This window comes from Pseudopipra pipra, chromosome Z, assembly GCF_036250125.1.
Source record: "Pseudopipra pipra isolate bDixPip1 chromosome Z, bDixPip1.hap1, whole genome shotgun sequence".
NCBI classification, from domain to species: domain Eukaryota; kingdom Metazoa; phylum Chordata; class Aves; order Passeriformes; family Pipridae; genus Pseudopipra; species Pseudopipra pipra.
Window position 1 is genome coordinate 6,863,221 of NC_087581.1, and position 22,228 is coordinate 6,885,448.

At 38.9% G+C, this 22,228-nt stretch overlaps 1 protein-coding gene across 15 annotated transcripts in view; it reads left to right on the plus strand.

Annotated features, from left to right (window-relative positions):
- CELF4 (CUGBP Elav-like family member 4) overlaps nt 1-22,228 on the plus strand; it is a 701,489-nt gene that overhangs the window by 87,681 nt on the left and 591,580 nt on the right. For all 15 annotated transcript variants that reach the window (XR_010427009.1, XR_010427010.1, XM_064643108.1 and 12 more), the window contains exon 2: nt 3,664-3,746. Coding sequence is in view for 13 of the 15 variants with exons in the window: in XM_064643108.1 (XP_064499178.1) it covers nt 3,664-3,746 (83 nt within the window). In the remaining 2 variants the exon portion in view is untranslated. The remainder of the gene's footprint in view (nt 1-3,663; nt 3,747-22,228) is intronic.

Sequence of the window (22,228 nt, forward strand, 5' to 3'; positions counted from 1 at the left end):
TTTCCAGATGTTTATATGCTTGCCCAAAAAGCTGTCCACTGGTAGTAAATGAACAGCTGGAAAGACAATCCAAAAAAACATCTTTTAGCTGATTGACATATGTCTGGAAAACATGACATGTTTGAGAGAAATGAAATTGAAATTAGGAACAACTAAGAGCAAGTCCTTCATTATCAATAATTAGTCAATTAGATTTTTTGTTCAAATTCAGAAATAATTCACAAGCACTGTACTGACTCAGTCCTTACCACCCATAGAAGTAGATGACAGAAATAATGCATAGGCTTTACACTAACTTTCCTTAGGAGATGTTTCGAGAAGTGTTCATTATACTGCTGAACATTGGCAATTCAAAGGGGCTGGATGGTGAAAATTATTTATAATGCAATATGAAGTCTTTCACCCAAAAATCATGTTCACATCCAACTCAAACAGCTGATGGCAAGTGAGCTGTTAAGTTGAGCTATTTAAGAGCTTACTATCAAATACTTTTTTTTCCCAGTGAAATAAGTGGTTCTGTACACAATCATAAGTTTCAGCAGGGAAAATTGATTGTTCTGAAATTGTTTTCCATCTGGGAAATCAAAATGAAAAAAAAAACAAAAAACCAACCAACCAACCAAACAAACAAACAAACAAAAAACCACAACCAAACCACTTTTTCCACCAGTTTCTTTTCTCTGTAAAAGCCAGTATATCTGCTCCATATGATATTATTTCTGGACTCAGTTGTTGAGTGTGTTGTATGCTGTAGCGTTCAGCTGAGTGTCCAGTGGTCTGTTCTTTAAGCAACAGTCTCCAGGAAGGAAGAGCCCTTCGGAGGGGCCATATGGACTCACATTGATAGAGGTAACCTAGGAAAAGTAACACTTGAGAGAGGTTCTACAGTTGTCATTCCATTAAACACAATACAAAGGACAGATCAATTATTTTGATGTTTTGGGGGTGAATGGGGGGAGTGGGCAGGGCAGGGTGGTTCAAGAAATAGTATTGCCTTTCATCCTAATGCAAAAGGAGCTGAAATATAGAAATACTTGCAGGACCAAATAATAGATATGTATTGTTTAATTAGAGACCACACGTTTCTGAAAAATACTATTTTAACTGATGGCTAATGCCATCAGGATATGTGCCTTAGAGAACAATTTTGTGGTAAGTAAATGGAAGACAAAAAATACGCATGAACTCTCTTTTTCAAGTTCAAGACCAGTTATGAACATTAAGCTCTACTTTATTCCGTTTGGCTACAGTTAGGACGGAACCTCTTACTGTCTCTAGGCAACAATAAATGAGATATTATTTTTCATTAAAATATTACTTTTTGCCCAACAAGAGTGGGACAGATTGTCATTCATGTGCATGATGTATGAATGGGAAGTGACAATGAAACACTTCGACATTTGACCCTGGAAAGCAGGGTGGCTTTTTTGTCTGACCATATAAAAGGGTCGATTCCTTTCCCATTTCAGCATCTTTTTGTCCATAACACCGTGTTTGGGAAATCAGTGATGTTTGGACACATTCCACTAAGCATTGTTTCTAGAAGTTTGGCACTTCTACCACTTTCACCAACATGTTTGGAGAGGACTTAGTGGAGCTTTCTCCCTGATGAGAACTTGCCTCCGTACACACGCAGTGTGGATCTTGGAAGGGAAATTTGTTCCTTCAGAGCAGAGTCGTCTTCTGTCTACTCAGTCTGAATTACAGTCATGATACTGTAGGAGTTGCAAGACATTGTTAACCTGAACTGTCATCATGGCCATCACAATGAGGAGAAAAATATAGCTATCATTATGGAATAGTGCATAGTTTATCTCCGTAGCAGCGTGCTATAATGTGCTTAATTAGACTGTATCAGCTGCTCCACGTCTGCTACTAAAGGGAGACTTTCTTATTGTGTCTAGTAAACAGAGAGCTCTCAGCCTGTGATTTAGCACTGAAATTAAATTTAAGCATAGTTTCCCATTTGATTATTGAGCTATGGGTGACTTTAAAGGATCCTTTTCAATCCATTACTTTTGCTTGCTGCAAACTCTCTGCCACTCTTTCTTCACTTTCTTTGGTAGACACAGACTAACTGAAAACTCACCCACTTAAAGGGGAAGAAATCAACATAATTCCAAGTCGAGTATGCAAACTTTTACTTCTGCTCAGTCTCCTTCCTTGATTGTCACCTTCTGCTTCTGACTCTCAATTACTGAAACAATGTGATTGGCTTGAATATGCTGAAAGTAACAAGGCCTCCAGAAAGTAATACAGTGTAAGAAATAGTGAAAAAAATTGTTCTTTTTTTTTTTTTCCATGCCAAAATGTATCTTTATTGTGAGAGCAGTAGGGTGACTTCCACAAGACAATCTTTGAGAAAAAAAAAATGTATATTTATAAGAAAAAAAATCTCCCTAGTCTCTTGTATGTACTAATCTATTAAAAGAATTGTAAGGAAGAAAAGAACAAGTGTGTATTTCTTCAGTAATGTTATCTAAGGAACCAGCTTGGGAAAAACAGTGGACAAAATGTCACAGTGGTAATCAAAGCTGAAAAGTTCATAGTATACTGTTTACTCACCTGTTACATACTTTATATGTGCATGGGGAGAAGGTGAGTGGGTCAAAATGAGATTATGGAACATGTTTCTTTCTTTGGTAGTCTTTCTGTACTCGTGTTGCTCTTGAAAGGTACCCGCAGCTTGAGGGACATGCTGCCTGAACCTTGAAAGATAGGATTCCTCCATTTCAAGGAGCTGGAGAGGTGGCAGACATTCTGAAGTAATTTCAGAGAAAATGTCCTCTGCATAACAAGCACTTTTTTTGCTGCAGGGACTGGCAAGTTTTCAGTATACTGCAGTAAGAAGAAATAATTTGATCACATCAGGCTCACAACTGGAGTGAGACATTGCAACATCAACCAGTTTTACAAGAAGGCAAACGTGTGGGGAGAGAAGGCAGAGCAGGGCCCTACCTTGACACGTTCTTGGCCTTTGTAGTTAATAAGACAACTTTTTGGAAGAATCAAGGACATAATCCATTGGAGCATCTCTGAAGTGCTAATGATCTGTGTGTCAGGGAGGTTTTGGACTGATTGTTTGGGCTTTGCTGTAATTGTGTGTACGGGTGGGAGCCAGAGAGCAGTAGCTAGCACAGGGTGGAAGCCTTCTGGTGAGATGCAAATAGGGCAACTACTTGTGGGTGCAAGCCAGGCTAAACAATAGAAGTACTCTTCTGCAGTAGAAAGCTCCAAGTCCTTGTATACCCTCTACTGAAAATACTTGATACAAAAGGAGGGCATGAGACCTTCAACATGATATGGCAATAAAGTGCTTATTCCCAGTGCTGCTGCTGGAGCAGGAGCAGGATCTCATGCCCCACCTTACCATTACATGGAATCTTTGAGATCCTTAATTTTGTGCATCCTTCTGTCTCTGGCACTTAAGTATGTGTTCAAAGAACAAGCAGTCCTCGGTACACTGTTGCTCACAGGCCTCAGAGGAAGCAATGATAGCTTCATTTCGTGATTCTTGATTACTCCCTTGCTAAGGAGAGATTTTTATGATTGATTTACTGGGAATGGGATGATGACAGGAAAATGGTTTGTTCTACATCTCAATTTTAAATGGATCTTCTCTGAAGCAGTGCTGTTACTGAGGTTATGCTTTTTTGTTTACAGGCTGTGCCTTCCTAACATACTGCGAAAGGGAGTCTGCTCTAAAGGCCCAGAGCGCACTGCATGAACAGAAGACACTGCCGGGGGTGAGTCCAGACTGATAACATTTTTTTTTTTTTTTTTTTTAATCTAAAATGGTTTACATATGGAGTTCTCGTCTCAGATTTGGAAGCATAATGTCTCCGTTTGTTTGGATGATTCACTATTTGCATTGGGCTAATAAAATCAAGATACCACCAACCCACCCAAATGGTTTCCATGCACGAAAAAAATAAAAGGATTTTTGCTTTTATTGGTAGTCAGGAAAACAGTAATTAACTGGTTATGGGCTGGGTCCTACCAGCCTTACTCAGCTGAGGAAAGTCTTTAGGATTCTGACCACTACAATGAAACATTAGAAGTGCTCACCAGGTATTTCTTCATATTATTTTTCTTCTCTGAAGCAAGGTGTGACTGCAGAAAATCAAGAAACAGATCACATTATTGAGTTATCACAAAATGAAAACATATTCCTGATGACAAAGTGGTTTGACTCAGTTACTTTAGTATTCAAGCAGCTGTAGCAGATTGGAAAGGCGGTGAGACAAGGAGAAAAGAGAGAGAGGAAAGACGAACACAGGATAATGAGGAAAATTATTCACATGAGCAAGATCTAAGGTTCAGACAACACAAGCAAAACTAAAAATAGAATCAGCATTATGTGGGGAAGACCTGCCCTGCTGGGATGGGTTTCTAGTTTAGCAGTTACCCGGCGGAGGGGAGCAGAGAGAGAGAGACTATTTGGATTCAACAAACGTACGTGGATTGGGAACAGCCAAGTCCTCCTGTAGCTAGAATAGGGCTGATTTTCCAATGACACTAAAGTCAGTGATCAAGTAATTAAGAGGGGGATCCTGAGGGTTCCAGGTTGCATCTAAAATGAGAGGAAATCTATCCAAAAGTCTGACCTTATTAGTTGGTGTTGAATGACTGAATCGTGCGTAGCCATAACCTTTCCATCAGACCTGAGACACATCCCTTGTTCTATGGTGCTGAAGAAAGTGTTGACTCTGCTCTGCTTGTTTCCATCATCCCGAGTCTATTTACCTATCTCTAAGCCACCTTGCCAGTATGAAGATACCCACGCACTTGCTCATCTACATCTATCTTTGCTTAAAAGGCCATACCTTATGTAAATATATACGTACTTCATTCCCTAAAAATATTTCTGTCAGCTGACGACTCCCTCTGAATAATTTTTTTTCATAGAAACTCCTTAGCAGTAGATTGAAAGTAACTTCAGTCTTGTTGGGGTTTAGGTTTTTCTTCCCCCTACGCCCCTATGATGTTTTCTTTTTACTCCTGTCTTTTCTGAATGATAGAACTGGATGTTCGAAAAATGAAAATGTGTTGAGTAAGGATGTTTCAGGTAACATTTTAACTAATTTTTTTTTAAATATACTCGAAATCAAATATGTATTTATCAAAACTAGAGATAGGTATGTGTCATGTATTTAAAGAGATGAAATGAAATTCCAAATGTTTCAAATAAGACTGTTTGTTCTCCTCATTAGGAACTAGACCACTCACTTGCAGATGGAACCCTTATTTTCTCTGTGGGGCTAAAATCTCATCTTGAATTTGTATGATGCAAATATCTTCAAGAAGACAGTGAGATTGAAGGCTCATAGTTGGGAGGGAGGGCAAGTGATGTTTAGGATTTTTTTTTCCTTTTTAGTTCTTTATAGGTCCACAGTTCTGAATGTCAATCTGTGTTTTAGGGACTTCAAATTACAAAAGTCTTAAAGTCGAAACTGTCATCTTGGACAGTAGCAAAATTTGACCATGTTTTGCTTTACGATCAAAACTTCCTGCAGAGGCTACAGTGATTGATTCTAGACTACAGGGAAACAATTTCTTCTTTGGTTTGTGTAGTTTCTATTACATATACACCGTACTGACTTTAGAGGGGTTTTTTTCGTTTTCTTTTACACTTTCAGGAGACACATCAGGATCTGATAGAATCAGGAACAGTGAATCTTCTGTCTAAAATAGCAACCAGGTTTTTGAGAGTTCTGAACACTGAATTCTCCCTTCCCTTTCATTTCCAGTTCTATTTGTCTCAGGATAAAGGTTTACTTTCCACCAACAAACCCTCTGCATGCAGCTTTCTGCCAAGTTTCTGAACTCATCTTCTGAATGATGTCACTGTAGTTTATTTAAGGAAACCAGTCTTGTCTCTTGATAAACTATCATGCCTGGATACTGTTTTATAGTTCCTATGTGAGTAGCAGGGAATTATTTATTACTTACCTGTCTGTTCTTGATAATATGCGCCAACAATATCAACCATAGTTCATCAACATAAAATAAAAAGTACTTTTAAGGTCAGGGGTCTAAGTCCTCATTCACGTGAGTTCACAAATGACATATATATAATATCTTCTCTTGAGACTCCACTGCCTATGACACAAACAGCACTGAGGAGGTATCAAAAATAATTAACAGGCCTGGAAAAGGAAAAAGTAAATAGTACTAGAGTAAGCTATTCTTTCCCATCCCCCAGATAACAGTACATTTTCCTGCTCTTGCAATATTGCTGTTTGTGTTCTTTGTATTACAAAACACGGAAATGAGTCATTTTAAATAATATTCACATGAATGTTAATGTATGGAAATGGTGAGGCATGAGGAGTTTTTGTCCAGATTCAGACGCCTTACCTCTTAGCTATGTATCACTTTGTTTTTAGTGGAGTGGCTACATGCACATATTTTACAGTAATTACTTTCTGGATGTGCTTTGTAAGATGACAGAAATATGTTTCACATATTTCTATGTTATATGTGGGGCATAAACTCATCTTGTGGAATAATCAAAAGACTTCCAAGCAGGTATGTGTTGATTAATAAAGTCTTTATGGCACTTTGTTTTTGGGCGGGAAGGAATCATGATAGATATTTTGAAGCAACTAGAATGGAATGTAAAACATAAAATTATCAGTTAGATCCTTTTCATCTGAATGACTGAATTAGGCTCTTTTGGACAGCTTGAAATTGTTTTGCCTAAAACAGAAGGTTAATGTAGCAGAGTATGTATGTGTGTGTAAAGAGCACTTTGTGAGTTTTGGACAATCCAAATTCTAGCGTTTACTTGTGATTGTTTATTTTACAAATAATAGACTAGCTGGATGATGAAGTATATTAGTTCTTTAATAATTTATAGAAATGCTTTGATGTTGCGGTAATTACATTAAAGGTCACATATCAAAGGTAATTTGGTTGAGCAGCTGTGATGGTTTCTCAGAAGCAATCAATATTGCTGTCCATGGCGCTGATTTCACCAAGGGGACTGCCAGATTAAAGGAGGCTTATTACCAGACAGACAGACACGGGGGAAATCAAGAACAGATTGGAGAGATGCACTATTCTCTTTCCTCACCTATAATTAACACTGTTCGCCATAATCTGTGCTAATCCTTCATAGTGGGAAACCACCTTGGGTTGTTTTGTTTTGTTTTTGTTTTTTTTCCAAGAATTATAAAAAGTGAATCAGGCAAGGAAGAGTAATTTGGGGGAGCAGGAGAGAGAAAGTAGAAAAAGTAAAAGTTGATTCACCCCGGGGATTTCTGATGCTGATATATGCCTCAATGACAAAATGTGATAACAAAAACACAGCCTTATGGTCTTGGTGAAAGCATGGGGAGGGGGGAAAGTGATCTAGACAATGACAGTGCAACGTATGGGAGAATTATCTGCCTGCAGATTTGGTATAATATTATCTATTTGCCCCACAAAGCTCCACAGGAAATGAAGTCAGGGAAATAAAATTATGTTTTAAGTGTAGTCATTTTGGTTACAAATTATAGTGAAGCGAACTTTTTCTCCCCTTTCTTTTTTTCTTTCTGCAGTGAATGGCAGAGGATAATGCTGAGAAATGTAATTACGCTATCAAGATCTACTTTTATTTATAGCACAAATAAACTGAGCTCATGTATGATAAGCACAGCAGCACTTTTTTTACCTCTAGTTCTTTGTGGCTCTCTCAGGCAATGGTAGTGAACAGTCCATGTATACTTGGTTGGAGGCACTGTCTCTTTGCATAATGTTAAAACATTCTTGTAAGACTTGCAAAGAATAACTATGAAATTAAGTAGCTAAGAAACTGTTAACCTCAGCAATCTGTGGGGCTTATAATGTCTGGGAAATAGACTGGCTTTTCTTGCTGTATCTGTTCCTCTTGAAAGGGAGAGTGGTACTTCTGGTATACTAAATTTCTCAGTGCGTAACATAATTAGTTTTCTTCCTAACTGTTCTGATATCCTTTGTCTCTTCTGCCATCTAGAAAAAACACATTCTGTTTTATTCACTGTATGCAAAAATATGCATTTCTAACATTAGAAGACTGGTAAGCTCATAAAACTCATATTAAACTGCTTTTAAAACAAACAAACCAAAAAATAAAAACCCCTCTCTAACTGAAATAAAGTTGTCCTTAGTTTAAAAAAAAAAAAAAAAAGAAAGTTTTTCTATGTTACTGGTCATATCTGGCTCAAATTCTTATGTATATGTAAGGAAAGACCTGAACGTGGACAGGAGGGGGAAGAATGCCTTGCAAAGACTAGTCTCTCTTAAAACCTTGTAATAAGGCTTAAATGAGACATAAGTGTCACCTGGACTTCAGAAGTTCTACACATATAACATTGATTTCACTGTTCAAGCAGACTTTGAAATTTTACCATCTTATTGCCCTTTTTTTTTTTAAGTGTTTCAAAGCTTTTTTCCAAAAGCTTGTTAGGAAACCATTAAACCACATATCACCCTGCATGCTGTATTATGCCAAAAATGGTATTATATTCCCTCAACTTCCCATTTCAAAAGTTGTCTCTACTGATGTAAATTGCAATTTGGTCAGCAGTGGTAGGCTGGATGGGTTCCATTGATTAAAGTAGCCTGCTGAACACACAGCCTGCTCACCATGCCCTTTAGATTTTGAAAGAAAACACATTTAATTGTTCCCTTGGGAGAAACATGTCTGTTTTCTGAAGTTAAAAATGAAGATGAAAAGGAATAAAAACAGATTTGAGGGAAGAGACTTGCAAAAAAAAAAACAACAAAAAAAACCAAAAAAAAAACCCCAACAAAACCACCAACAAGAAACTAAATAAACCAACCAAAGAAACAAAAAAACCCAAACCAAAACAAAAAAAACCCCAACTAGTCCTGTAGAAATTCTCCAGAAATTGTCTCTAAAATCTTTGGGTGTCAATGTCATGGTTAAAGAGACTTTTTTTATTTTTTTTTTTTACACCTTATTTCCTACTTCCTATTGACCAGCAAGTAAAGGGCCTTTTGGATCTTGCTTTGGGTTAAGGAGGGAGAGGAGAGGGAGAGGAAGCTATATGCACTTTTCATTTACTAAAAAACCCTGTAGTTTGACAGTGCTGTTCTGTTCACCAGATGAGATGAAACACCTGGGTCCTATCTGCTTGGTAAACATTAAAGTTCCATTTCACTAGTTAAAGATTGGCTTCTGTATCCCTATAAGGCAGCCTCTAGAATACAAAGTAAACTCTCTGTTTGCTGCCCAGTCCAAAGAGCTTTGAAGAAAAAGAATACAGTTCCAGCATCCTGACAGAACCAGTGTGTTGGATGCATGCTGTTATCTCAGCTGAGACTGGTGTATTCATCACCTTTGTGAGGGTTAACCAAGCTCAGCTTGATATGCAAAATGGGAACGGGGCTTCTCAGCCCTGAGATTTGGTGGCCTCTGAAAAATAATGCACAAAAAAATAAATTATAAAGGTAGCATTGTCTTGTCTTTTTAATTTGACACCTTTTGGGTCTCTAAGGATGATTTCCAAGTTATTCAACAAAAGCTTTTGCTGGACCTTCATTTGCTTTATGTGTTATTCAATGACAACTTTTCTCTCTGACGTGTCTGCCATAGGAGGATCAATCTAATTTTATGTACAACTGTAAAGATGAATGATAAGTAGAAAGGATTCAGGCAAGTACAAGCTGAATAAATTATAAAGGGCAAATGATGACAGGGCTGGGGGTCCCAAGAGACAGTGATATGATAACAGAAACTAAAGACGAATTTATGATGGATGTAGTTAGCATGTACTGAGGCTGTTAATTCTTCAGGGTAGTTTTACAACTTCTTGTGATTGGAGCAATCAAAGTATTTCATTTTAAAGAGATGCTGTATATTTTCACTTGTCTGTTCTGCATATTTGTATGTATGTCCTCATTTACATGCATAGCAGTAAACTCCCATAGGCTAGTCAAGCTTACCTCCCATCAAAGGACCTCTATTCTCCAAACCATAATGCCACTGTTTATGCATAAATAAATAGATAATGTATAACAATTTGAGGGCAAAGCTGGATCTTAGGAAAAAAAAAAAGTTTGCATTTTCATAGAACGCAGCAATCAATTTTTTTTACACCCTGCAAGCAGCTGAGCACCTTCAGCTACCTTCAAAGCCAAGCCTAGAGATTGAGATAGCTCAGAGATCCCTGATGAAAAATGCTATATAACAAGTTTCAGGTAGGTCAAATTTTGGGCTTAAGCTGCTTTAAGAGCAGCTGATGCAGCATCATAAAGTTAGAAGCAAATCTGATCTCAGAGCAGTTCTTGATTGCATTTCATTCATACTCTTATTTCTAACTCTTGTTCCTTATTATTAAGGATATTTGCATGAAAATGATCTTTTCTCCTTCCTCTGAAGAGTTATCTCTTGTCTGTGAGTAATGCTTACTCTGGCCTACATTTGTGAATGCCATGGCTTGATTCTGACTTCATTTACACAAGTGTAAATCAGCAGTGATCTGATTGAGGTCAAGGGATTTATATGGCGTAGGAAAGAGCAGACTCAGCTATATTTATCACTGCTGAAATGATGTCATCGTGAAAAGTACCATAGCTCTAAATGAGGAAACGTATTTTTACCAAGAATTTTTGCATGCGAATATATGATCTCACAGAACTCTGAGCATCCCTGACACCTGCTGGGCCATTCAATAGCTCCCATGGGCTTTTTACTAGAGAGAGGTCCCAGTTCTAAACCGTAGGAATTAAAGGTCGTTCAACATTAGATACTAATGAACCCTAAGCACTTCTGTTCCAAGTTGCATCACCCTACTGATTCAGCAGTGATGGGATACCGGGAATAACTTGCAAGCAGCAAGCCTCCTCTCCTCATCCCATGTTGCCAGTCACAAAGAGACAGAGGAAGAGGACAGGCACCCTTTAACACTTCATTCTTTCAGTCATATGGATGATTGAGTGTGACATTACCTAGTCCAGGAGTCATTGTTCATAGGCTAACCTTTCCACAAACACCCACTTCCCACGTTTGCACTACATAGTAATGGAGAATCATGTACTGGTTGTGATCTGTAGCACAAGGCCTATGTAAGGTTTTAGCAAAGTACTCAGTCAAAAATCCTGTATAACTACGGGATTTGGATTTCTACCTATGTAGATGGTGATATGCCCATCTATAGTGTAGGTTTGCCAGGGACAGCTGTACTGCTCTCAGCCTACACTGGTGTAAGCTCTCTGTCCTACGTTTTTCATGCAGTGTATGCATGCCTTAAAATCATTCAGATACTCAGTGACAAGAAAGTAATTTTTTTTAAGTACAAAGGTTGAAGGCCACACACAAGAGTGATGGATGGATGTATACCTACCACCAAGATAATTATCGTTGAACCCCACAGATCCATGTCTTGGTCTAATTTAATTTAAATAGCACATATAATAGCAATGAAAACATGAAAACATGGGCTTGAATGCTGTGGAGCAACTACATTCCCTGACTGCAATTCCTAGAGGGTGTTTATGTAGTAAGGACTTGAATCTTGCCTGAAACATTATTTCTGTTAGTGCTACTTATGCTATGTAGGTTAAGAACATCTACGGATGTTGAAAACATTTCAGTTGCAGAGTAGACAGGCTGCAAGCCTTACTGTGTGAAATCCAGACACTGGCTGCAGATCTTTAAAAAAAAAAAAATTAAAAAGCTGTGTTTCCTGTATTAAATAATCTAAAAGCATGATTCACGCATTAAACTTGAAACTGTTCTTTAAGTGAAGAACACCTTTTAAAGAACTATCTCAGCTGGAATGCTTTTGGGAGTGGCAAAAACTGTCCTGTCTCTCCACTTACGGATAACTTCTGATAGGACTTGACGTGATGTAACCCATTTAGCTTCTGTGTTTCCCTTCTACTGCACTCTTACTTTGGCAGGGAGAAAGTGGTGGGGATTGACTGACCATGAGATTGCACTATCAGTTCAGGCAAGCAGGTATCTTAAGTGACTTTGCTCTGTTGAGTAGCTGCAGTGAGAGACTTACAGTGGCACCACATGTATGAGTTGCTGCACTTGGCAGGTTCCCAGCAATGTCAAATCTCTCTGATTAGTTTCTGTAAGTACAAGGACAAAATTAAGCCTAACCTATTTTTCAAAGAAGAAACGTGCATTTCCCATTTTTCTCTTTAATGGGAACTTCTTATATCTTGTTTCCCATACTTTTTCTCCCCTCCCCTTCCCACCATGTCATCCCTTTTAAAAAAAAAAAATCTTGTTAAAATACAATTTCTTGTAAAAACATGTGCCTTCTAATTTCTTTGATTTCTCTAACGTATTTCAACCTTGATATGCATTCATTTTCAGCACCAAATGAATCCTATGGTGCTAAGGTAGTTGTTCCCTTTCTTTCCCCTTAGGTATGGTAAACTACAGTCCTCGAAGCCTCTGCTACTTTCTAGTGTGTATTTTCTTTGGCATGTTGTGAAAAATGACTGTTTTGATCACTGGCAGGTTTTGGCAGAGCAAGTCTTGTCCAGCTATAACTAATCCATTCCAAGTTTAGGTTGCTCCTTCAAACAGATGAAGAAAATTTATTTTCTCTTGTTCTTAGAATGGCTCAGTAATTTCTATGCTAGTGCAGTGACTTTGCATGGTAAATACGTAACTGATAAGACATGCTGGCATGAGTTTCTTATTTCATTTATAGTTTGATCACTGGAAGAGCATTTTGTTTTCAGGATGGTAAAACTGGAATCAGATTTTTTTGGTCTCTTTATTTATGGTTAGCTTACTGTCAAGGTCTTCCTTGGTAAATATCTGAGATGTTGCTTCTGTCCTTTGCATTTCTTTGTAGTGTCCTTTCTCAATAAAGTCACACTAGTGTCTCATGTCTGGCTGAACATCATTTTCTCCTTTTCTCCTCCATCCCATCTTATCCTGCACGTCTGTCCTTGCCATTTCTTATCTCCTTTGTAGATTTGCTGGAAACATTAGCCTATGTTCCTGTAATGCCTACTTGGTGAAATGAGTTGAGATTACAGCCACTGAGGAGGAGCACCTTACTTCCCGTGTATTTTTCCCAGACAAAAGTAGAGACTTAACTTGCTGATCCTGTTCACATTTTGTGGCGCCACACACAAACAGATTGCAGAGTTGGCTTGTTCTAAATCTGGTGTCTCTGAAAATTATGAGGCTTGGTGTGTATAAGTTTTTCAATGTACATTTGTGTTGCCTAAGAGAAACAAGGCAGCCAGGAGAGGGTTGTACATGCTATGTTCTCTTGTCCATTCTTCCTTAGAGCAACTGGGGAGTGACTAGGGATTGATTTCTGTGTCCCTGCTTATCCTGCACAGGGGAAGGCAGGTGGGATGTATACAGGGGGGCAAACCTTGCAGGATAGCTGTTTTGGTGGTAGCAGCCTCCTGCTCCCACCTTGTTATTTTTTCTGCTACTGCACCTTCACGTTACTTGACACGACACATGCTTTCACCTGGGTGGGGAGAAGCTAAGACACTCCCGGGGAAGCTGGGCATGTGTCACTAGCATTCAACAAGCACAGTGTTTCTGAGAAGATCCTGAGAAAATGCTTGCATCTGTGGGCTTTGTATGTTTTTTCTGGAAACTATAGTACAGGCTTTACAAATGTGGATATACTACAAAGAGTAAAATACAGATGTGATTCCTTTCAAAGGTAGTGTCTCCTGTCCCAGTCGAGGTCCCAAATTTATCTATATTGCTATGTGTTTCTCTTTTATTTTTATTCTATTAAGCCTTAAATCTTTTCCACCAGCACTCTGAACCCAAGCTGCCATAGCACAATGGTAATGCCTCTAAAGTGAGCCTGTCCAAACTAATTTAGCCGTCCTTGTTGAGTGAAGTGCAACAATTAAGCAGACAGCACAAATGGGTCCATATAAATCGAGTATTTACAATTATTCCGGTTTGGATAATCTAATGTGATATTCACTGTGAAGCTAAAAAGTATGTTTTCCAGTGAGGAGGGGTTCTTATTCAGCACTCTTGTTGGCTGGGTGTAAAGTCGAAGTAACTCCATGGGCTCTTGCGGAGTTTAAGCTTCTTTACATCAGTGCAGCTCAAATGTGAATCTCATCCTCTTTCTTTAGATGCTCTGTGAAGCTGCCTCCCTTCAGCTGTGCTTGCACTTTGGAGATACAACCAGGGAAGCTGGAAGGTCATTTCTTTTTTTTTTTTTTCTTTCCCTTGGCCAGGGTTGAGTTGCTGAACTCACTCACTTTGGGGAATCCAGCTTCCTTTGAGCACCTCTTCCCTCTCCAGCACTGAAACACTGACTGACAACTTGAGTTACTCTCAAGAGCTGGCATTGCTGCTGGCTTTCTGCATAGCACTGGATCAGATCCCCTCATTACTGGTGCCTCTCTTTCTTGGTAATAGCACCTTATGGCTGTGTCCTGCCTTTCCACTAATTTCAGCTGAAAACTCTAGCAATCCCAGTCGAAAGGCAGAGGATTTATACCAGCAGATCTATGTTAAAAGGCAGATTGCTGCTACTTTCTGCTTCATTTCTTTTCAGGAAACATTGCTCCTCCTTCCCTCCTCCTGGTCCCCGCCTCTGCTCAAGCAACACGCTGTGTTGCTGGGCAATTTTCACCAACTTAATCACATTTGGACCCAGTGTTTTTCCTGCAGACCCTTGAGTGTGCAGTGCTTAGGCCTTGGTTATTAGTTTACACAATAAATGAAGCCCATTAGAGGAGGATAATCAGGGCTTGGAGAGGGCCACCTCACTCGTTATCTGAGGAGGTTATGTTAAGCCTCTGTAGTTATTAATCATACTTTCCCATGCAGATAGCTGAAGATTAAGAGTCACATTTATCCTCTTTGCTCCTCATTCTTTCACACTGATGTGCAAACGCTCCTTATAATTGTTATTATGATTGTTCATAGCCCATCCAGGCAGCCAGTCAGCTCCTGAAATGTCACTTGAAGTCTTGCACCTATCCGTGGTGGCCTGATGATACAGATCAGAGCCACTGGAGGTCTCTCCGTTTATAACTTGAAAAACATCCTTGAGAGTCCTAGAAAGTCTCTGCTAGCTATTATTGAATTGCAGTGTCTTGTCCAGAGGCCAAGAGAATTTTGAACAGAAGCCGACACTATTATAAGAGCCAAGTTTAACAGCAACCCTCTTGATTTCACTTGCTTTGCTTTTTAATACCAGCTCTAACCTTGAACTTTGACTAAGATGATATGCTACCTTGTGGCTTTTTGAAATCTAGCCTAATGCCCTTTTAATCAGCACAAATGACCCTTTTTCCATTTTTAAAGCACTTAAGTCAACTGAGAGAAAAACAGATCTGTACCAGGTGGACTCAACATTGTTTAAAAAAATTGAAGCATTTCTTCCACCAGAGAAAATTATTTTTCAATTTTTTTTTTTCCCCTTAAAAATATTTTCAGGGTTTTTTCTGTCTCTGTTACCACACTCACACAAAACAAGTCCCCAGAAAATCTTAATCAAAACCCAGGTACTTGGGGAAAAGAGTTGAAGTCTTTTCTCCAATGACTTTAGTTGTTGAGCATTTGCCTCAATAAAATTACAGTTAAAGCAACAGTTAGCAACCATCCATTCAGCATATAGAGACTGCACAACCCTTCAGTTGCAGGTCACATCAGTGTACAATTACTTTCATCTCTTTGCACGCCCATTACTTTTCTTTGTGTCTACTATCAACTTTACAGAAGACTGTTTTTCCTGTGAGTGGGTTTAGCTTCTGAAGCAGTAGCCATGTCAGTGATAAACAGAAATCTTAAACCAGGGAGTCCACTCATGCAAATTATAAATCACCTGTTCATCCACTTGCTAAAACCTAGATGTACTCTGAACCTGGAGTGTGAGTTACTATATATGTAAGTTTCTCCATCATAAAATTACTTTCCAGCCTGTCAGGAAAGTCACGTTTCCAGAATGAAACTTCATGCCATTTCTTCTTTGACTGAAGCAAATAGAACTCCAAAGCCTCATTTCTCCTTAAGAAGTCTAAGCGAATCTGTTTCCCTCACACTTGGAATGATAACATTAATAGGCAATGCTTATCTTCCACAAATGCTGTGCTCAAATACTGATTCTGCATATCTAGGGGAAATCAACACCACTGTCTTGACTTGGAGGTGTACTAGTCTCTGTTATTCATATCTGGCATTTCCTTCTTTTTTTCTTTTTTTTTTTTTTTTTTGGTATTTTTGTCCTAACCTATACAGTGTGCTTGGTAATGTATAAGACTCTTGCCAGGGATTTATGCTTTTGGGTTTAGTTTTGGGTTTGTTTGGGGTTTTTTTTATTATTATTTATTTTTAATGAAAGTATTTTCTCTAGAAAATGTCAATTTGAGACCTTTCCATTTGAGGGATCATGGTGGGTTTGGTCATGCATTTATTTGAGACTGAGTTTTGGATCTGATAGAAAATTCTTGCTGAATTGAAAAGGCCAGAAAAGCAGAAATCAACCCAAACAGGCAGGCATGACATTTGCTTGACATACGGAGCTTCCCTGATACAAATCCCTGCCTTACCTAATTCAAACTAAAAAGTGAACAGGCACAGGCTTTTCCCTGCCCTCCACAGTTAAATTTCCTGCTCACCCGGCTCTTGGCTGTTTGAAGATATTTGCACATGTGCTTCCTTTATTTTCTTCTACCCTCCCTCTATTTTACAGAAATGCTAAGTAATTTACTGGAAATGCTAAGGACTTTTTTGAGTGGATGAAGATTTTTATATGGGTCATTGAGGCACAGTAGCAGACATAGCTGATTTTAAGATGAGTATATAGGTTCTTGACATGTTGTAATGAGAGTGGACCAGGCATACAGACTGGGAGTTTGCTGTACCTGACCTCGGGTTTCATGAAGATGTTGGCAGCTCCTCAGTTGTCTTTCTAAAAACTGGTCTCCTTTGTCTTCCATTAGGTGGTAAAGTGAGGCTGTGAGAAAGTGCACAGAGAAAATACCTATGATAAAGTGTGGTTTTGAGGGCTGAACTAGAACCAGGGTTTTAGAAATCTAGATTCAATACTTGCCTGTGGGACAGAAGTCAATGAACTCACCTTTGCCTGTATATCCTACCTACAAAATGGAGCTAATTAACCTTCCCCTGTTGTTATCTTTTTGATTAGTAGACATTTAGAGTTCTCCAGAGTAGGATTTTTCCTTTCATATGCATCTGTGTTTGCGTATAGTGCTTAGTAGTGACAGCTCCTGCTTTTGACTACAGTGTCCTAGACATTCCTGTGATGCTGACAAAGGATGATAACTGTTGGGAGGGAAAAGCTTTTTCCAATGTAAGGTGATGGCTCAGGATGATTCTTGCCTTTCAGAAAGGGGCTGCCTCTCTTCTCTTGCTCATGATTGACCTGAAAATAAATAAGGGAAGAGTGACATCCTTACTATTGCTTTTTTTTTCTCCTTTTTTTTTTTAAATTTTCTCTTAGACTCATGTTGTACTTGTCCATACTGTGTTTGACATCTCTAATAAAATTTGGGTCAGATATATTTTTCAATAAAAAGAGGCATCCTACAAACAGTCCTGTGCTTACATTAGGGTCATGTCAAGAATAATAGAGACTATTGTCACTGCAGTGAACCTTTGCATTGTATTAAGTATTCCTCACTTCTCTCCTCTCTGCTTCTCTCCAAGACATAATACAAGATGCCCATGGTGTTCTACCACATCTCTCCAAAGAGCACAGAAAGGGAAGTTGGTTAGCAGGGAGCAAAGCTCCCTAAGTTACTCTAGCATCAATAAGCATGGGGAAAAAGTGAAGCATTTGCCTTGCCTTGCTTGATCGTATGTCTCCTCTTGCCTTATGTGAGTGAGACTTCCATGAAGAAAGAAAGTTTTTTGTCGAGGCAAATTTCAGGTTTTTCTTGTTTTTTGTTGTTGGTGGCTGTTGTTGTTTTTCTGTGAATGAATAGTATCCTGGAGAGAGATGAGGGAATCACATGTTGGCATATGAAAGAGATCGTCCTAGGCGACTTCCTTTCAGTATTATCTGCTCAAGGTCTCCCCTGCTGCTCAAAGGTCCACAAATTTCAGACTCCTGTATATAGAAAGGGTCCTATCTTTTGTCTTAGCACTGAGATTCCCTGCTACGTCTGTACGCTGTCCACCCACATAAGAAAAATTCATGTGATACCCAAACCTGCACCAACCTCTGACATGTTTACATCTGGGGATGGCTCTTGGCCTCAATTGCCTCATACATCTTGGCCTGATAGCATTAAATCAACACCCACAGCAGTGTGATGGCTTTGTATACCACCTTTTTGTTTATCATCTATTTCTACCCCTCAGGAACACTTTCTACACTGAGCCTCAGTCAAACCTCTTCCAATTCTGATGAGACAATGGGAAATAAAGAGAAGGGACCACTGATTTCATTTCACTCAGATCTCACAAAAGGCTCTGAAGACAGAAGCTGCTCTGATACGCTTTTGTTGGACATTTTCTGTCCCTGAATAGTAGTTTCTGGGCTAGATGGTGAAATCTAGTTTCCCCCAAAGTGCAACACCTGCTCTCCTCTGTACAAAGCCCGTTTTCACTTGACCAGTGTATCAAGAATTCAGTGTAATCTGCTTGGCACTGAACACCTTCCCTTTCTGTCTCTCCTCTCCCTTCTTTTTCCAAAGCCTAGTGACATCCTTTGCTATATTTGAGGTGCTAGCACAGATCAAAGTCCTCCCAGGATCAAACGACGTGCTGCATACAATCCTTACGGTTACAAACAAGGTCTTTCACTGACAGAAACACGTTTCTGTGCTGCATTTTCAGCAGCCTATCAGACTTGATTCAAGGGTAGCTTTTGATTTCACAAGGAAAATCTCTTCTGCCCTTCCCCCTCAGTTCTTCAGAAGGAGGAGGAGGGGAAAAACACTCAGTTTGTCTGGAAGAAAAGGGAAAAGGGCTTTCTTGAAATTTGGAGAGAGATTTAATATTCCCATGCTATCTACTTTATTTGCTGTATCAAGTAGAAGACAGGGAACTTTAACGAAGGATGAATGTATCTAATACAAAAAAAGCAAAAAAAAAGAGGACCGAGACACTTGCCTGAGTGTCTCTTACATCATTCTGATGGTATTTTTTAGTATCTTGTAGTCTTCACTTCCCAAAAAGATTCTTCCTGTTCAAATATCCCTTCAATAAGACCTTTGATGTTTGAAGTGACAGGTGGGTCCAGGATATGTTTTGAAAGTTGGATAAATGATTCTCATTACAGGATACTAGTTACTATGGGCAACTATTTCCTGTGAGTCTTTTCTTTGTACAGCTTCAAGCAAACCTTCAAAGGAGATGAAGTAAAAATATAAGTATTAATGTACAGTTTTCTGACTAGCTTGTATCTTTTGTATTCTATCTCTTGGGGCTTCTGAAAAGCTTTCTGAAAATTTAAGTGACGTAGAGGCTGAAAATTGAATGCAAATACTAATTTTGCAAATCCCATTTGTAGAGGTTCTCTTTAGTTTCCAGTACTCTGAAAACACACTTTGCTGCACAACTTGGGGTCTTGTTGTGGTTTCTTTCTTTTTTTTCCAGAACACTTGATAAAAATCCCTTTTATATTATTTTCAAAAGATAATTTTTTTTTTGTTTGGACCTTGGAAGAAAACCCAACAATATATTATCTTTGCCAGTTCTTATACAGTCAGAAAAATGCAAAAGTAAGGAGTGTAAAAAATAAATAATACACCTCTCCACATTAATGGAAGAAAAATCTATATTTTTGCTAGGGAAAATAATTGCTGATTAATATTTCTGAACAAATATATTCCATAATTCACATTCTATTATTAAAAAATCAATCAATAGAGAGCTCTTTTTAATAATTAAGTTCAGGAATGTTACTGTTTACTCATAGTGTTTCTGAGTTTGGAGCTGTTCTGGTTCATCTTGAATCATAGCAATGGAAAGGAGCACTTACTTATAAGTGGTATACAGATGAAACATATTGCTTTCAAGAAGAAAATTAGAAATCCTCCCTGGATGCTCACTTCATCAGGGTCTGTTTATTTGCCAGAAGAGTCTTAGTTGCATTCCTAGCTGATATTTCTTCTCTAATTTTGAGCATCCACTCTTCTTAGGTTACAAGTAGCTGGCTCACAGGTCCTCAGAAGATATGAAAAAATGTTGAGGACACATACTTTGAAAAACTGTTTTTCAGGAAGCAAAAACACGAACCCATTTCAATCTGTGATTACCCATTATGGGATCACACAGTTGCTGGCTTGCCTCAATGGCCTCTCTTCTGGAGACCATGCAGGGTAAACAACTGTTAATTTCCTTGCTACATAAAGTGTATTTTCTGTCTTATCTGAAAAGAGGAGGTGCTAGTTTCCCTCTGAAGAGTTTCTTTGTTTATTGGTTTGCAGGAGACAATCAGGAGAGAAAGGTCTCTAATCACCACATGTTCAAGTGAGATGCAGTGTGCCTTTCTTTCCCACAGTTAATTACTTCAAATTCTTTCCTCACAAAGTAAAATATGCTAAGATCCAAGTTTCTTTAGCAAGAAAAATCCCCACTGATCATTACAGATAGCTGGTGTGGTAAGTCTGATGTGTAGCAGCACAGCACAGAGAAAAAGGGTCAAATAATTATGAATTCACACAATGGAATGAAAGTTCAAACCTCCACAAAGCATGAAATGGTTACACAGAACAAATAGAAGTGTGTACCTATGCATTTTAATATGAGGAAATGTGCGTAATACATGGGAGGCATTGAAAGATTTGTTGTGGATTCTGACAAGTTCGCTGAAAATCTAACAAATTTTCAAATCCATTCTGCAGGTAATTATCCACCTCTGAATCCAAATCTCATCTCCTTGCCTATCTTCAAAGAAATAAATTCAATATGAAGCCCAGGAAAAAAAGTTTCATGGGAAATATGCTGGGGTTAAATGGAGTTAAAATTTGACTTTTTTTGAAAGGAATGCATTCATAGTTTTTCAAATTCTCTATGAAAATGAGCATTATAGAAATCTTCAAAAGTACACTGAAGAAATTTCATGTAACGAAAACAGCTTCATTTAAATGAAAATACTGGTGTAATTCTGATTAAGATTTAAATTTATGAAAAATAAGTAGAATAATCATTTTAGAGTAATTTAAAAGAATGATTTTAAAGTGACTTGAAAGAAAAGGAGAACCTCACTAAACTGGAATACATCATGAAGTGCTCAAACAACTTTCAGCGAGGAAGGGGAGGATGCTAGCAGAAAGCGATTTATAAAATCCTGTTGCATTAAGCTCTCTAGATTATGACCTGTAGGGTGTGGACCAGCTCAGCACAGTCCTCAAAGGGCCGGCACAGGAAGCGTTGACAGCTTTTCTCCACAGGCTTATTAATCACCACAGGCAAACCTTTCCACTGGCCAGACCTAAAGCTGCTCTGCACAACTGAGGTTGCTGAGACATCTTTCTCACTAGCTGCCCATTTCCTTGATAAGGCTTAGGATGCTTGGCTGGGTGAACTATTTCATAGTGCTTAACTTTGGTCCCTGAGCATTCACAGAGTGCTTCAGGTGATTCAGGGCTGTGACCTCCGTGCTTGGTCTGGTCGTGACACCAGCCTTGGCTGTGTATGCAGTGATGTGAGGGACCACTTCTGCCTGGGGTAGGCGGGGAGCCACACGAGCATGCTGGAGCCTGTGAGATCTACTACAGAGTGATGATACATCCAGTAGCATATGGCCTGTGTGTACACGCGGCAGATCTGCTAGCCGCTGACTCACCGATGCCTCTGCAACCGGCGCTCACGTGTCTGGGAGAGGTCCCCTCTCCGTGTGGTGAAGTCCTACTGTTGTTTATTTGATGTCATCCTGGGAGTCCACGGGTTTAAACAGTTGTGTAGAAAAAAACTAGAGGCCTTAGGAAGCTGGAGTTAAAGCACAGTTTTGCTTTTCCGAAGGGAAGACAATGAGGAGGCTCTTCAGGCCTCTTACTCTCTGGCTGGTTTGGATCTCTCTCTCTGTGGATTAGTCAATTACAAATGACTCACTTCTGTGCAGAGAATCCAACTTGGTACTAGGGGGGAGGGATGAAGTTGATTGCATTTTCTGGCAGTAGGTGGGTAGATTTTTCTTATATATGTGTTCAGTAACTGTTTTGTTCTGCTCCCTTTGGAACCAGTGAAAAATCTTCATCTGGATTCCCTGAAAGCAGATTTAAGTCAACGACACAACAAACCCCTCTCTTCATGTGAACTATCCATAATGTCCATTCTCAGCATGTGTGGGAGGAG